We start from the raw sequence: 17,303 nt of genomic DNA on the forward strand, positions 1-17,303 counted from the left end.
AAACAAATGAAACAAAAAATGTCAAAAAATAGGAATGACATCATAAAAATTGATAAGACGTCATAAAAATTGATATGACGTCATAGTGATGCATCATATGTGCAGTAATTCATCTCTGCTAATGCCCTGTTCGATTCCCGCAAACAGAATTCAAAAAGCTTGCCTCGTTTCAGAGATAATTTTTTCGGCGATTTCCATTAGCAGAGATATTTTGACGTCATAACTTTCTTTCTCAGAGGAATTTTCAAAATCGGAGATGGTTACTTGTCTGCGCAGGGTATGTCTATATATATATATATATATATATATATATATATATATATATATATATATATATATATATATATATATATATATATATATATATATATATATATATATATATATATATATATATATATGCCAAGTTTCAGGAAGTCTCGTTGAAAACTGTAGGCTATGAAACAAAAAAGTCCACAAGAACAACAATGTGAGTAAGACTTTGAGATCCTCCACGAGGATCTTAAAAAAATTATATGATATTTTTGGTTTATAAAATCTTATTTTATGATTTAAACACACAAATATAGAAATAACCATGAGATGTAGTATAATTAAATCCGATCATTTTCCTTCATGTGATCCTTCATAGTTTACAAGCCTGGTTTGATCCCGAGTTTCCATAACAATAACTGGGGTAAGTAGCTCAGTAAAAATGCACTTTCACTTAAAAATTGATAATGAATCTCCCAATCATCTTTACCTTGGATTCTCCTCCACTCAGCACATTGACCATGACCTCCATGACTGTCTCGTGCATGCCGAGAGCTCGCATCAGGTTTGGGTGTTGATAGAACACCTTGTTATTCATCACCTCACTGTGTATTAAGGCCAGGGAGGCAATAAATACAGAATGTAAGATGAGTTCTGTGCAGAGCACATGAACATGCTGATGTTATTACATCAAAACACTCACCATTGCATTGAAATATCACTCCAATGACATTCACCTAATTACAACAAATGGTTGAAGAAACAACTTTATTTAAGCCATCATTCCTCATGAAGGAAAATCCACCCTTGAAATTACAAAAGAATGAACACTACACAAAAACATATCAACATATATTCATTCAGTCCTGATCATGCACCTTTCTCTCTACAAACACAATGGAAATGTTTGTGTGAAATAGGTGATTATTCAAACCATGACCCTAACTATGTACGGTACCTTTTGTACTCTTTATGTAATAAAATGTTATATTAAAAGACCATCTCTATTTGTGTTTTCATTCACACAAAACGTCTTAGGTTACACTTTTCTTAACATAGTGACTCACCCTAAGCCATGGATCATCAGGCTCTCCTCTTCATGGCCCATCCGCACACTAAGCAGTGAACGAATTTGTGTGAGAGCAGCCAGCAGGGTAATGGTGTCCTCCACAGAAACTGCACTAATAGTGTATGTGCGAGCAAGTGCACGCACAAGCTCGCCCACGCCATCGTACTGCCGATGTAGCAGGGAAAACATGGCGGTCACCAGTTCAGGGTCTTGAACATGTGACTCTTGTGCCCAGTGGACCAATGTGTGCGATATCAGCTGTTGTAGGCATGCTATTGAAGAATGGAAGAGCAATTTGGGGGATGGGGACAACATATTGAGGGTGGATAACATAAGAGATGATACAAATTACAAGAACCTAAAACAGTTTAGTCATAATAGCAATGTTATATAATTGCTTTCCCTGACCCCCCTAAAATAGGTATTTGCTCTCTTCTCCGAAATTACACACACGATTTCAATGAAACTTGACCACAAGCTTCATCATCCTTGATGTACCAAAGTTTGTTCATGGCATAAAAAACAGGGTCTAAGGGGGTATGCAGGTGGGGGGAGGGGGGTTGAGTGACTTGATCCTGATCCAGGTGAGCTTCAGGACAGTCAGTCCTACTTTTGGGTGGTCGCTAGTCTACCTTTATTCTCAGTTTTTCCGTCTGTCTGTTGGGTGGTCGCTAGAGTACCCTTATTTTCACTTTTTCCGTCTGTTGGGATTCGCTAGATATCCGTTATTGTCGGGTTTTCCGTGTGTGTGTGTGTGTGTGTGTGTGTGTGTGTGTGTGTGTGTGTGTGTGTGTGTGTGTGTGTGTGTGTGTGTGTGTGTGTGTGTGTGTGTGTGTGTGTGTCTGCAACGCGAGGCTCCACAGCACAAACCAGCAAACCGATTTCGATGAAACTTGGCGAACAGGTGCCATATGGACTGGGAGTGTGCGCATTTGAGTTTCGTTGCTATGCAGCGGCCAAAAAACCACGTTTTAAGAACCCAAACGTGCTCGTCGGTGAATTGCTACGTCACGTGATTGACCGGTGGCGAATCGACCACCGAGAAACCGTGACTCAACAAGGTTCATGCTCACGTGGTTTGTTTCTCTTGGAACGTCTCGTCATCAACAACGTCAACAACACCAAGGGTGTCCGGTCCTTCGGCACACTGAACCTTACAGTGGCGGATGGTGCACGACGACCCGATATCGCTCAGGCGAAGACCACACATGGCAAACACCCCGCGGGATCCACGAGCAGCTCGAATGGAGGAAACGTGCTCGGTCTGGGGGGTTCGTCCTCAGACTGCAGGTCCGTGGTCCATCCAGGAGGTTCTCCCTCGGACGGGTCCATGGTCGGTTCACCCAAGGATGAAGATTCCAGACCCGGTACATGACGTTCACTCCATCCCGACATGTTGTGCTTCCTGACACTCGTTTTAATGGATTGTTTGTGTTTTGAAAGGGAAGATGGAGTCCGAGTTCATCGATCATTCCCTCCATACGAAGGTTTTAACCACAAACTCATTGGGATTTGCTAGATATCCGTTATTGTCGGGTTTTCCGTCTGTCTCTTGGGATTCGCTAGATATCCGTTATTGTCGGGTTTTCCGTGTGTGTGTGTGTGTGTGTGTGTGTGTGTGTGTGTGTGTGTGTGTGTACGCGCGCACGCGCGCAACGCGAGGCTGCACAGCACAAACCAGCAAACCGATTTCGATGAAACTTGGCAAACAGGTGCCATATGAGCTGGGGGTGTGCGCGTTTGAGTTTCGTTGCTAAGCAACCACCCGTTGCAAAGCAGCGACCGAAAAACCGCGTTTTAAGAACCCAAACGGTAACTGACGTAGCGCGGCTTCTATGATAGGTAGAGTGACCGGACCAACTCCTGCCTATTCCTTGCATCCCCATCAAGTTATCGCGACATAACGTTCCTCGATCTCTCATAGTTTCCGAATGGCAGCCTTCCGAATGCGGAAAGGTGGTGAACCAGGGAATATGTTAAGTGACCTTGACCTTGGAAACCGTCGACGGCGGAACGTTCAAATTTGGTGTATGGATAGAGTTTAATAACTACTACAAAATTGAACCGCAGCATTTTTCCAGATTCGATCACCAAGGGTGTCGGGGCTGAAATACGCAAAATTCGAAAAAATACTTTTTCTTGACCTTCGTTCACTATTTTCAATACTTGTCTTACAGTTTTGAATGTGAAGAAACGACACTTCAGAATTAAACATTTCGAGATATTTAGAAGATTTTACTCGAGCCGATTTTTGATTCAGCTTTTATTTTTCAAATGGTAGTCCTGTGAGGAGTGCCAGTTGGCAAAATACGCAATAGGAAAAATCTTGCCAGGCAGAGGAACAATTGTATGTGAACCAATACGTCTTGGCAATGAATCTTCGTCGGTGCATCGGTCAGAATGAAAAGCATCGTATCCAGCGCTTCGATCCTAGCAGATCCCTTGTCGCATACCGGCTTGCCTGTATGTTTGTATGTAATGGACAGCTCTGGAGGCCAGAGGAGTCAACCAATTTTGATGAAACTTGACAGGTAGGTTCATACCAGGATAGAGTTCTATGCTTTTGAGCACCGCTGCTATGGACACCACCGTTGCCGAGCAACGGGACTTTGAAATTTTTGAAAAATCCTAAAAAAATTCATTTTTTCGAAAATCAAAAATCGGCTTCCGCACTTTTATGCGCACCATAATCACCCTCTGTGTCAAAAATTTTCAGCCCGATCCGTCAAAAACTGTTTGACTAGTATGCAATTATGTAGCGACCACCCATGTCGCCTACCGGCTTGTATGTTTGTTTGTATGTAATGGACAGCTCTGGAGGCCAGAGGAGTCAACCACTTTTGATGAAACTTGACTGGTAGGTTCATACCAGGATCTAGTTGTATGCTTTTGAGCACCGTTGCTATAGACACCACCGTTGCCTAGCAACGGGACTTTGAAATTTTTGAAAAATCAGAAAAAAAATAATTTTTTTGAAAATCAAAAATCGGACAGGGGATATTATTACCATTAATATTGTTGCGATTCTGTAAAACCAAGGCAATGGCACACAACATACAGCGATCCAAAGGCAGTTATTTCAATCGTATGCGTATTAGTTAGTCCTTTCCATATGTCTAGTGGAAAAAGGGGAAAGATGCCTTGCATGGGACTCCTTCAGTTAGGGTTCTTTAACCTTCAATCTTTACGTTCTTCCCTCCCCCCCCCCCCCTTTCTCTCACAAGAAACATGCAAGCAAGCCAGCATGCAAATCACTAAAGACTAATAGTAACCAAGCAAGCGCGAAGTGAGTGCCTCATTTGCATTTGCACGCCAATTTTCCATTCAAAACTGCACGCCAATTCTCAACTTCCATTTCACCTCAGACCCTCATTTTGCTCACCAAATTATAGCCCGCTCACCACAACCACTTCATACGACTACTAAAAATCCTCGCAACAACCCACGCTTACATTTTCCATTACAAACACGACCATTATTCACAATCTCGTTACAAGGAACTTCCACCTCTTCCCCACAATGCCACAACGCAATGATACTTCACTACAAACGCCACAATGTGCTCCTGCTACTCTCTCTTCAACCACCTCAACTTCTCCATACTCAGCTAACACTGAACACAACCTTGAAGGACGTGGAGGAGATAAAGGTCAGGTTATATTGGTGCATAACTCGAAGCGCGAATGTGCGCTGGAGCTCATTTAAGGATCTACGGGTAGCACAGGGATTTCCCCAAAACCCTATGAATGAAGGCCAGCGCACCTTCAGGTCCAGAGATCACCTCCAACAACCACGGCCCCATGTACAGGTCAGAGCTATTACGCATGGCCCTGTTAGCGAGCGACTGAGCCGTTTTTCGCCTTCAGGGCCTGACGGGGCATGGCTACAACCGCTATGGACCAACAGGGGAGCTCAATTTCATTAGAGCCTCTTTTGATCCAATGTTTGGCTCCTCCCCTTGCCCAGGGCTCATAAAAGGGATGAACGTAGCTCATTTCTGAGCAGCGTATCACCGAGGACAGAGCTGGAGAGATCACCAAGAACATCGCAGGAGAGAATATCACCAGACATCGGACCTCACCGGGGAGACAGACAGTGTAAGGACAAGCATCAAGTAGCATGACCAGGTGTGGGGTCATGCACTGCTGCTGCGAGCCAGGACTGCTTCCATTTCAACGGCACTCATTTAGGTTACATCCTGCAGCGACACTTACACATACAAACTCTTACACGATTTACGATAGGATTTTTTCTCTCATGCATCTTTCTTCTACCATCTATCTCTCGTCCACAGTGAACGCAAAACAGCGATCAATGCGAGCAAACCCGACCAACTGTCCTTTTCACAGCAAAACCCAAGAGCGAACTCAAGAGTGAACCGAACTGACCTGCACCTCACATTCTTCTTCTTGCACTATGCCACACCCAATGTCACATTACACTTGTATAAGAATTTTTGGAATAACTGCACTGCGTCTTCTTTTGTAAATATTGTTTGCCTTTTGCTGCACCCCACAAATTCCTTGCTTTCCCTGCCATTCATTTGAGGTAAATCCCATTACTGTGCCGCATAACTTTCCTCACTCCTGGTTTAAATAAATGTGTTTGTTACAAATGCTCCCATCTTGTTTTTGTCTTTTCCTCTATTAGTCGAGCATGTCCCGCGCCCTCGCTGAGCCAGGACGTTATCCTCCAAGAATATGTTCAATAGGTTGTATGTACTTGGCAGCTCTGCTTGGCTGCACCTAATCCGGTAGGTAATCTAAATAACGCAAGTATGTACCGAGGGCATGATTTCCCGATAAGGAGGTCATGTGTCCTTAAGTAAGCGGTTGTTAGATGGAAGATCCTAAGTCACGTGGTCAAGTTATTGGCATTCGCGGTCGATTAGCGACCTGCCACGACACAAGGTTGTTTGTGTGCAACGACCTGCGATTCCCGGTGAGTCTGGAGAGGAACCCGAGACAGCCCCTCCCTCGTGGTTCCCCCACGATGCTGGGTCCGCAAAAGATTGGTGTCAGCAGTGTGATCACTTCCCGCAACAATATTATGCTATTATCATTTGTGTTGTCATGACTTTTTACCCCTCAGCCCGAATTGGGCAAAGGGGTATTGTCGTCACAGGCGTTGTCCGGCGTCTGTCAACTTTTGGTTTTCCGTCAATTTCGAGAACGCCTTGTCCGATTAAATCCATTTTTGCAGGGTATGTTGGGGTTGAGTAGAGGAAGGTTCCTTTCGAAAATGGGCGTGCTGCGATTTTCAATGTGGCCTCCATGGCAGCCATCTTGAAATTGGTTTCTGTCGATTTCGAGGAGAACGCCTTGTCCGATTAAATCCATTTTTTCAGGGTGTATTGAGGTTGAGTAGAGGAAGGTTCCTTTCGAAAATGGGCGCGCTGCGGTTTTCAATGTGGCCTCCATGGCAGCCATCTTGAAATTGGTTTCCGTCGATTTTGAGGAGAACGCCTTGTCCGATTAAATCCATTTTTGCAGGGTATGTTGGGGTTGAGTAGAGGAAGGTTCCTTTCGAAAATGGGCGTGCTGCGATTTTCAATGTGGCCTCCATGGCAGCCATCTTGAAATTGGTTTCCGTCGATTTCGAGGAGAACGCCTTGTCCGATTAAATCCATTTTTTTCAGGGTGTATTGGGGTTGAGTAGAGGAAGGTTCCTTTCGAAAATGGGCGCGCTGCGGTTTTCAATGTGGCCTCCATGGCAGCCATCTTGAAATTGGTTTCCGTCAATTTCGAGAACGCCTTGTCCGATTAAATCCATTTTTGCAGGGTATGTTGGGGTTGAGTAGAGGAAGGTTCCTTTCGAAAATGGGCGTGCTGCGATTTTCAATGTGGCCTCCATGGCAGCCATCTTGAAATTGGTTTCCGTCGATTTCGAGGAGAACGCCTTGTCCGATTAAATCCATTTTTTCAGGGTGTATTGAGGTTGAGTAGAGGAAGGTTCCTTTCGAAAATGGGCGCGCTGCGGTTTTCAATGTGGCCTCCATGGCAGCCATCTTGAAATTGGTTTCCGTCGATTTTGAGGAGAACGCCTTGTCCGATTAAATCCATTTTTGCAGGGTATGTTGGGGTTGAGTAGAGGAACGTTCCTTTCGAAAATGGGCGTGCTGCGATTTTCAATGTGGCCTCCATGGCAGCCATCTTGAAATTGGTTTCCGTCGATTTCGAGGAGAACGCCTTGTCCGATTAAATCCATTTTTTCAGGGTGTATTGGGGTTGAGTAGAGGAAGGTTCCTTTCGAAAATGGGCGCGCTGCGGTTTTCAATGTGGCCTCCATGGCAGCCATCTTGAAATTGGTTTCCGTCGATTTTGAGGAGAACGCCTTGTCCGATTAAATCCATTTTTGCAGGGTGTGTTGGGGTTGAGTAGAGGAAGGTTCCTTTTGAAAATGGGCATGCTGCGATTTTCAATATGGCCTCCATGGCAGCCATCTTGAAATTGGTTCCCATCGATTTTGAGGAGAATGCCTTGTCTGATTAAATCCATTTTTGCAGTGTGTGTTGGGGCTGGGTAGAGGAAGGTTCCTTTCGATAATGAGCGCAATTTGATTCTCGGCGAGGCCACCAGGGGGCCAAAACTGAAAACCTAGAAGTGGCTATTTCTCCTGAACGAATGGCTGGATCATCGCCAAATTTTTATTACAGGTATATCTGATGAGGATACATGATATTGTTACGAATTTGGAATTCAATTGCACACAACATACAGGTTCCCTTACTCAGCTATGTCGATAAGTGCATGTTCCCTGGATAGCTCACCTTCCATTGTTTAAATGTTTTGAAATCGATTAGATGCGCTGCGGATCGATTTAATAGTTAGGGAGCAAAAAATGGAGACGTCCCTCCCCCTCTTCTGCGAAGAGGAAGAAGAACCCTGCGGTGACATCAACAACTCCCTCCCACCCGTGGATGAGCGGGGGGGGGGTGGATCACGAGGGCATGAGTCACGCCGGGTGCGGGGGAGGTGGTGCAAAGGATAAAGAAGACATCTTTTCTGAGTTCAAAAAGAGTTCGTAGGAGTCCCGTGGTAGGGCTGAGTTCGTGGGCTGAGTTCGTGAAAGTCCCGTGTAAAGAGTTTGGGGGAGTCCCGTTCTGAGTCCTGTGTGCAGAGTTCGTGTGCTGAGTCCCGTGGGAGGAGTAAGCTTTTTGCTTCAGAGAGAGCAGTCGTTCAGCAGCCGTCGGGTCCTGCTTGGCTTGCTTGGCTTGAGGCCTTCGGAAGCTTTTTGCTTCGGCTGGCTCAGTGAGCTTCGGCTGCTGCTTTGATTTGGAAGGAACTTGAGCCAGTTGTTAGGCTCGAGGTGTGAGTGGAGGCTTCTTCCTCTTCTTCCGTAGAGCTTTTCGTTCTCCATTTTGTTTCCCGGCTTGGTGAGACGCGTCGGCCTCTTCTTGCAGTTGGTTCCTCGGAGAAGCGACGCATCAACAGGAAGGATCGGCGCCTCATCTCACCGGCACGTGTTGAGAAGCGCGGGAGGATTCGCAGGAGCTTGGGAAGGATCACGGCGATTTGGATCCAGCTCGCTCTTGCTGGAGCCCAGGTCCGGACAAGTTGAAGACCACACGAGGTGGAAAGGTTCGAGTCAAGCTCTGAGTTTCCGCTCACCTGTCCTCCGAGCTTGAGCTCGTGATTAAAGGCCTCAGCCACCGTTTCGTGTGTGTGTGTGTGTGTGTGTGTGTGTGTGTGTGTGTGTGTGTGTGTGTGTGTGTGTGTGTGTGTGTGTGTGCGCGCGCGCGCGCGTGCATGTGTCCGTGGGCCCATCAAATAAGTAGGAACTGCTGTTAAGTGTAAATGACTGTACATAATAAGTAGACGGTTGTAGTTCTTTTGTCGTGCTTTTGTTGCTTGTATAATTGCATACGTGTTTTGCCTTATTTAATTGCATACGTGTTTCATTATAATAAATGTCCTTGTGTGAATGTAAACCTGCTCGTTGCATCCATTCCCTCATTGACTGAACATTTTGTGTGTTGGGAGTGAGAAAGCAGTTGGTTTGCCATAATAGGGGGACATTTGGACCGACGGTTCTCGGCGATTACGCCGTTCGGAATCGCGCACGGACAAGCTCGCCTCGGCGGTTTGTTCCGTCCGAGATCCGTCGAGGGTGGAATACCCCAGTAGTTGGATCACGTGGGTATTTAGGTACATTGAAGATTGGCAATCGACCCTACCCCACGTGATCTGCCGATTGGCGTATTTCGGTTCTTGTACAAGGACCCGTCGCTCGGAGTTATCCGGGCAGCGATCTATATTCCGGGCGATCGATCGGGCCGACTCGACTTGCGGCTCCGTTCAGAGCGGTCGGTTGGCGGCCGACCCCCCGGCTGTAACAACTGGTGTTCAGGAGTGCGATTCGGCCCCCTCCGCCTCCGTAGAAAAATTCACGGAGTCGGATCAGGGGTAGACGGAGCAAACCCCCCTCCCCCCCACCGTGTCCCCAAATTACGAGCGTTATAAATTTTATTCCCAGCACGTAAAATGTTCAGCCAAGGCGAGCAGGGGCAGGAGGGATTAGGAATGGATTTGGAAATGTTAGAATCCATGGTCCAGGACGCCATCGCCATTCGGGTTGGACCCGTACCAGAAGGTTGGGAAATACGGCGATGCAACAATGTACCTGGTTCTCCGTTTTATTACTATAAACGCACCACGAATAGTAGTCAGTGGGAGCGGCCTGTGCAGGAACTTTTCCGGCAAACAAACTCGGAGTCGCAAGATGGTGGCGCGGCCGCACCTCAGCGTGGCACGAGGAGTGAGCGGGCCACTATTACTAGCGCAACGAGCCGCACGGCACGGCGGGGGAAGCGCTCCCGCCCACCGGTTCAAACCACGGGGGCATAGCAGGCGAGGCAGGGCGACGGCAGTACATTGCAAACTGAATTGGCCGAGGCACAGGAATGAACTCGGGGGTTGGAAAAGGACTTAGCCAACGCAGACTGGGTTCATAAGGATTATGTGCACACGGAAGCACAACGATTGGCCGATGCACAGGAACAAGTTCAGGAGCTGAAAGAGGATCGCCTGGAATACCTAAATAAATACAGGAGGGAAATGGATGAAATGAGGAAGAAAGAATGTGAAAGAGGTGTAGAGATGAAAAACGAATTAGAAAGGAAAGCTTCTGAGATACTGACACACCAAAACAAAGAGATAGGATTACAAAATGAACTGAGGACGTTGAAAGAAAGAACGACAGCAGAGAATGAAACGTTATGGAACCACACTGTACAGATCGAACAGTTAGAAGCCAAAGCAAGGTTGGAGTGTGTGGATATGAGGACGGAATTAGAAAAGAAAGCTTCTGAGATACTGAAACACCAAAACAAAGATAGGGAATTACAAAACAAGTTGAGGATGGTGAGAGAAGAAAGAACGACAGCAGAGAATGAAACGTTAAGGAACTACACTGTACAGATCGAACAGCTGGAAGCGAAGGCCAGATTGCAGAATGAGATGCAGGAAAGAGTAATGGAAGAAGAACAAATGAGACAGGAGAAAGAAATCAGTCATTTGAAGGAAATAACGAGATTGCAGAATGAGGAACAAGAGAGACAGTGGAATAGAAAACAAAAAGAGTATGAATTTGATATTGAACGAGAGAAGAAAAAAAATAGGTTGGAGTACGAGGAGAAAGTGAAGGAGCAAGGAATGAAGCAGGAAGGAGAAATCAGTCGATTGAAGGAAACAACGAGATTGGAGAAGGAAGAACGAGAGGAACAGTGGAATAGAAAACAAAAAGAACATGAATTTGAGGTGGACCAATTGAAAGAAAAGGCGAGGCTGGAGTGCGAGGAGATAGAGAATGAACAACAAACGAAACGGGAAAAAGAACTAAGCCAATTGAAAGAAACGATGAGTTGGAGAAGGAAGAACGAGAGGAACAGTGGAATAGAAAACAAAAAGAACATGAATTTGAGGTGGACCAATTGAAAGAAAGGGCGAGGCTGGAGTGCGAGGAGATAGAGAACGAACAACGAATGAAACGGGAAAAAGAACTAAGCCAATTGAAAGAAAGAATGAGATTGGAGAAGGAAGAACGAGAGGAACAGTGGAATAGAAAACAAAAAGAACATGAATTTGAGGTGGACCAATTGAAAGAAAAGGCGAGGCTGGAGTGCGAGGTGATAGAGAATGAACAACGAACGAAATGGGAAAAAGAACTAAGCCAATTGAAAGAAAGAATGAGATTGGAGAAGGAAGAACGAGAGGAACAGTGGGAAAGGAAACAAAAACAATATGAGTTTGAAATTAATCAACTCGAGGAGAGAGCAAAATTGGAGTCCACAGAGATGGAAAAACTCCAGAAAGATAACGAACAGTTAATGGGGCTCAGAGAGGAAGAACGATGGAGACGTCCCTCTTCTGCGAAGAGGAAGAAGAACCCTGCGGTGACATCAACAACTCCCTCCCACCCGTGGTTGAGCGGGGGGTGGATCACGAGGGCACGAGTCACGCCGGGTGCGGGGGAGGGGGTGCAAAGGATAAAGAGGACATCTTTTCTGAGTTCAAAAAGAGTTCGTGGGAGTCCCGTGGTAGGGCTAAGTTCGTGGGCTGAGTCCCGTGGGAGTCCCGTGGTAGGGCTGAGTTCGTGAAAGTCTCGTGTAAAGAGTTCGGGGGAGTCCCGTTCTGAGTCCCGTGTGCAGAGTTCGTGTGCTGAGTCCTATGGGAGGGGTAAGCTTTTTGCTTCGGAGAGAGCAGTCATTCAGCAGCCGTCAGGTCCTGCTTGGCTTGCTTGGCTTGAGGCCTTGGGAAGCTTTTTGCTTCGGCTGGCTCAGTGAGCTTCGGCTGCTGCTTTGTTTTGGAAGGAACTTGAGCCGGTTGTTAGGCTCGAGCTGCGAGTGGAGGCTTCTTCCTCTTCTTCTTCTTCTTCTTCTTCCTCTTCTTGGTTCGTGGAGATTTTCGTTCTCCATTTTGTTTCCCGGCTTGGTGCGACGCGTCGGCCTCTTCTTGGAGTTGGTTCCTCGGGGAAGAGACGCATCGACAGGAAGGATCGGCGCCTCATCTCACCGGCACGTGTTGAGAAGCGCGGGAGGATTCGCGGGAGCTCGGGAAGGATAATGGCGATTTGGATCCAGCTCGCTCTCGCTCTCGCCCGGGTCCGGGTCCGGACAAGTTGAAGACCACACGAGGTGGAAAGGTTCGAGTCAAGCTCTGAGTTTCAGCTCACCTGTCCTCCGAGCTGGAGCTCGTGATTAAAGGCCTCAGCCACCGTTTCGTGTGTGTGTGTGTGTGTGTGCGTGTGTGTGTGCGTGCGTGCGTGTGTGCGTGTGTTTGTGCGAGCGTGTGCGTACGTGTGTCCGTGGGCCCATCAAATAAGTAGGAACTGCTGTGAAGTGTAAATGACTGTACATAATAAATAGACGGTTGTAGTTCTTTTGTCGTGCTTTTGTTGCTTGGATAATTGCATACGTGTTTTGCCTTATTTAATTGCATACGTGTTTCATTATAATAAATGTCCTTGTGTGAATGTAAACCTGCTCGTTGCGTCCATTCCCTCATTGACTGAACATTTCGTGTGTTGGGAGTTAGAAAGCCGTTGGTTTGCCGTAATAGGGGGACATTTGGACCGACGGTTCTCGTCGATTACGCCGCTCGGAGTCGCGCACGGACAAGCTTGCCTCGGCGGTTTGTTCCGTACGAGTTCCGTCGAGGGTGAAGACCCCGGTAGTTGGATCACGTGGGTATTTGGGTAAGTTGAAGATTGGCAATCGACCCTACCCCACGTGATCTGCCGATTGGCGTATTTCGGTTCTTGTACAAGGACCTGTCGCTCGGAGTTATCCGGGCGGCGATCAATATTCCCGGCGATCGGTCGGGCCGACTCGACTTGCGGCTCCGTTCAGAGCAGTCTGTTGGCGGACGACCCCCAGCCAGTAACAATATATAACCCAGGTTTTCAATTTGACCTACTTTTCAAGGTCACAGAGGTCAAAGTTCATACTTCGGTGTTCGGGCGTCCGTCAACTTTTGGTTTCCGTCAATTTGAAGGAGAACGCCTTGTCCGATTAAATCCATTTTTGCAGGGTGTGTTGGGGTTGAGTAGAGGAAGGTTCCTTTCGAAAATGGGTGCGCTGCGATTTTCAGTGGCCGCCACGGCAGTTGTCTTGAAATTGGTTTTCGTCAATTTCGAGAACGGCTTGGCTTGTCCGATTAAATGCATTTTTGCAGTGTGCGTGTTGGAGTTGAGTAGAGGAAAGTTCCTTTTGAAATTGGGCGCGCTGTGATTTTCACTTGCCGCCACGGTAGCCATCTTAAAGTCTAATTGATTTTCGATATGACGTCCAACGTGCTCTAACTGACTGCATCATCGTGATATCACTGCTTCCTTTTACAATGCATGGGCTGAGGGGTTACGCCCGCTTTGCGGAGCTTTTTTATTTATTAGAAAAGGCCTTGGAAAAATGCCATGATTTGCTATCTTAAAATACATATGCACCTTAACACAGATTTCACCGAGGCAGAAAACCCCCTTGGGGATGGGGGGAAGGTGGGCGAATGAAGTTGCTACAACCTCCATTGTGTGACCCATAGTCCTCCTGTCAGGTTTGGTTGAGACTGGATAAATAATGACCGAATGTATCACACACAAAAAAAATCTATCAGACAAACAGATAGACAGACACCAAATTGTGTATTTTAGTATGAGGGCTGTCAATTAATACATCCTCATGATTTCCCAGCTTCTTGTGCTTACATCATACATCTATATTAGGTCCTCCATGGGCATTTTGCAAGTAAGTGGAGAATACTTTGGATAAATGTATTCATGAGCAGAACTGAGTCACCTTCAAAAATAAACTGAATCCTACGAATTTTAAAAGAGGAAATGAGACATGCAAATTTTCAAACAAAGTATGTGAATTTGATGAGTTCAAAAGGATGAATCAATTTACTATTTTTATGACTTACTTGGCCTTGAAACATCCTCATCAGTGGGCGCAATGTCTTTGTCTTTCTTGAAACTTCTCACTCTCTTGATGAGGGTCATTAATTTGCTCCGCACAGAGCTGTCCTTCTCCTCATCCTCATAGTCATCCTCCTCCAGCTGTACACCTGTAGAAGCATAAAGCAACCATACAAAAGACAACAGGCCAACCACTAACAAACAATGTCGTGGCAAGCAACATTTCCTGTGCTGTTAACATTACATTAACATGAATACTAATTCATTCTGCCAATATGAAAGACCTTGTGGAGAATATTTCATTCACACATGCCTCCAACTGTTCTGTGGAATATCTTTTTCTCAGAAATAGAAACAAGACGGGGGTTAATATCTCACAAGCATCTTTCCTTTTCTGTTTAGAAAGCCAATCTGACCAATATGAAACTACACGGACTCCGCAACACCTGAAAAATGATACATGTCCATCTTTATAGTATCAACAAAAAAACACAAGACATCTCATGAGAGAGATCAGATGTTTCTGTATTTCTCCATACTCCAAATAATGTTGGCATCTGGGCAATACCTTCACAAAAATGAGCTCTTCTGTGACTCCACCAGTAATTAATCGAGGCAATTACACAGAATGCAGCTCGTGATAAGACAATCTTTTTCATGTAGAAGGCATATGAAGAGGATTACTTGTAATGCAATGACATGGAAGAGACATCAGTGTACTTTATGAATCACAACATTTGGAGACTTTAAAAATCAATACAGTAAATGGAATTTGAACTCAAGATCCAAACCTAATGATTTAAATGCTTGCATGAGAACACTAAATAGTCCAATGCATGAATGGTGTCTCAAATGAAGAAGCTCAAGTTCCCAATTTATCCCTCCTTGTGCCCTCGTTCACCACTCCCTTATGACCTGCTCCCTGGAACAAATGAACATCTGAGCCACAAAGATGGAGAAGTACTGGCCGAATGTGACACCTCATCTGCATGTACTGTATCTGTAACTGTGCATGATGGCTTAACTGCTCTCATCCTCAAAACTTAATTATTCCTTGCGTTTTTTGCAGATCATTTTCAGAAGGGTCACCTTCCTTGATCATAGGAGGAGGCAACTATCATCTCAATATAAATGGAAACAATCACTGGCCTGTGGCTTGGTTGCTATTTGTGTGAGTGCTTGAAATTATCAACTGTGATGATTTCAACCACATGAGCAAAACAATTTCCTGCAAAAAGTGTTCAATGTTGAATACAAAAGTGTTTTGAAACACACCTACAGTGGAAGCCATTTACCCCTCTGGAGTTGTCAAATTCAGTGGCCATTACAGAGATATATGCTCATTGTGAATCGAGGAGCTCTCACCACACAGATAAGAAAGAAAATTGTAATGCACTTATGATAATTTTGTGTGCAGCATGTGGCTGGGGGCTTTGCATCATTACTGGGAGCATAGCTGTGCCACAGATGTAATGTAGCTCTTATCGGGCACAACAGAAAAATTTAGATAACCCTCATGCACCCTCAGAGAATCTGTTTTCAAAAACTTGATATGTTCCTTTCATCTAATAAATCCAATTTCTCATTTTATACAGCAGTCAGAGTGGTGCTGAGTGCACACACAGAGAATCATTCAAAAGATTCTGAAATATGAAAGAATGTGCTCACCACAGTGCCTAAGTAAGTCAGTATGGAAGTCCAGCAGCATCTCTCGAGCCTCTTCAGGACAAGGACAGTCTTCCTCACTTTCTGGATTCTTAAAGTTCAGGAGCATATTAATCTAGGTTTGAAGAAAGGAAGAGTTACAATGAGTTATATTTATGAGCAAACAGGGAAGCAAAACTTAAAAAAAAAAAACATTATCATCAACAACATTAGGTAAAAGTCTTCATTATTACTACAACATAAGATTTCACAAAAAAAATATAATATTTTGCAATGAACACAATCTTCAATCACAAGGTTTGACATCTCTTGTTCTAAAGTGAAGCCAAAAATAAATATTCTTACTTGCTCTTGAGGTGGTGAACGAAACTCCTTGGTCTTACGCGCAGTTAAAGCAGCAGACATATTGAGGGCCTGCATCACTTCATTGTAACGAAACATTTGGTTTTCCTGTATCTTGTCAACAAGGCCATCAGAAAATGCCACAAGAGCCTCAACTCTCCGACGCAGTTGACAGTCACAAAAAAACTGCAGAAGGTGACACATCTGTAGAGGATATAGATAATACGAGAAAAGAAATCTGAAAGGCCATACAAGATTGAGTTTTAGATTCGCAGGGACATTTGGAAAAAAAGAGGTGACCAGATAACCATGTTAATTCTTTCCATTGTGATGGGTGATGGGGAGTAAGAGAAGGGAGGTTCAGCAAAACAATTAAAATACTTTCAGTGAAACAAAACCCATGCATTTTAGATGGACAAAACAAACTTGAATGGAATTTTACTCATCCGATTCCCTCCTTTCGTCGCTCTTCAAATTACTCAACAACAGAAATTTCCACAAACTTTACATACTGTAGTCAATACAATTTGCACAAACCTCGACCACATGAAAACTTTACAGAGTAAATAAAACAAATGGGAATATGACACCCATTAATGGGTAAGGACGAATTTTCAAGGATCATTCATAACGACCACCTTGTGAGCAAGATGTGAGCTATCACATTGAAGTGACACCACCAAGAACGGATGCTCCAATCATTATGCCACTGAGTCTGGTTAAATCCAATAAAATTTAATATCACATACACAAGACGATCCTATTGCTAAATGGCACTTCAAGGGTGATCATTGCCTAGCCTGAGCTCATTGCCTACATCATTGCCTCTCAGCTGCTTAGCCTGAGCTCAAATCCCGACCCCGCTATAAACTGTCATCCTGGAGTTTCACAAGCAGGGTGAGAAATCGAGGTCATCGCCACACCCGGAACAAATTACAAATTCCTATTCTAACGTACAGGGGTAACAGCATCAGTGGCACAGTCATGATGCAAACCAGCAGACATGCTGAACACAAAGTTATCAGCCTTCGTCTATTGGAATGATCACCCTTGAACTGCCATTTAG

At 45.1% G+C, this 17,303-nt stretch overlaps 1 protein-coding gene across 2 annotated transcripts in view; it reads right to left on the reverse strand.

Annotated features, from left to right (window-relative positions):
* Nucleotides 1-17,303, reverse strand: part of LOC147022834 (ryanodine receptor 2-like) — a 717,656-nt gene that overhangs the window by 442,213 nt on the left and 258,140 nt on the right. For both annotated transcript variants that reach the window (XM_085887705.1, XM_085887704.1), the window contains exons 38-42: nucleotides 16,241-16,441; nucleotides 15,899-16,010; nucleotides 14,236-14,379; nucleotides 1,320-1,593; nucleotides 743-857 (exon numbers count right to left, since the gene is read on the reverse strand). In XM_085887705.1, the coding sequence (XP_085743831.1) occupies nucleotides 743-857; nucleotides 1,320-1,593; nucleotides 14,236-14,379; nucleotides 15,899-16,010; nucleotides 16,241-16,441 (846 nt within the window). The remainder of the gene's footprint in view (nucleotides 1-742; nucleotides 858-1,319; nucleotides 1,594-14,235; nucleotides 14,380-15,898; nucleotides 16,011-16,240; nucleotides 16,442-17,303) is intronic.

This window comes from Eptatretus burgeri, chromosome 7, assembly GCF_056783735.1.
Source record: "Eptatretus burgeri isolate ZD-2024b chromosome 7, Ebu_testis_v1, whole genome shotgun sequence".
Classification (NCBI taxonomy): domain Eukaryota; kingdom Metazoa; phylum Chordata; class Myxini; order Myxiniformes; family Myxinidae; genus Eptatretus; species Eptatretus burgeri.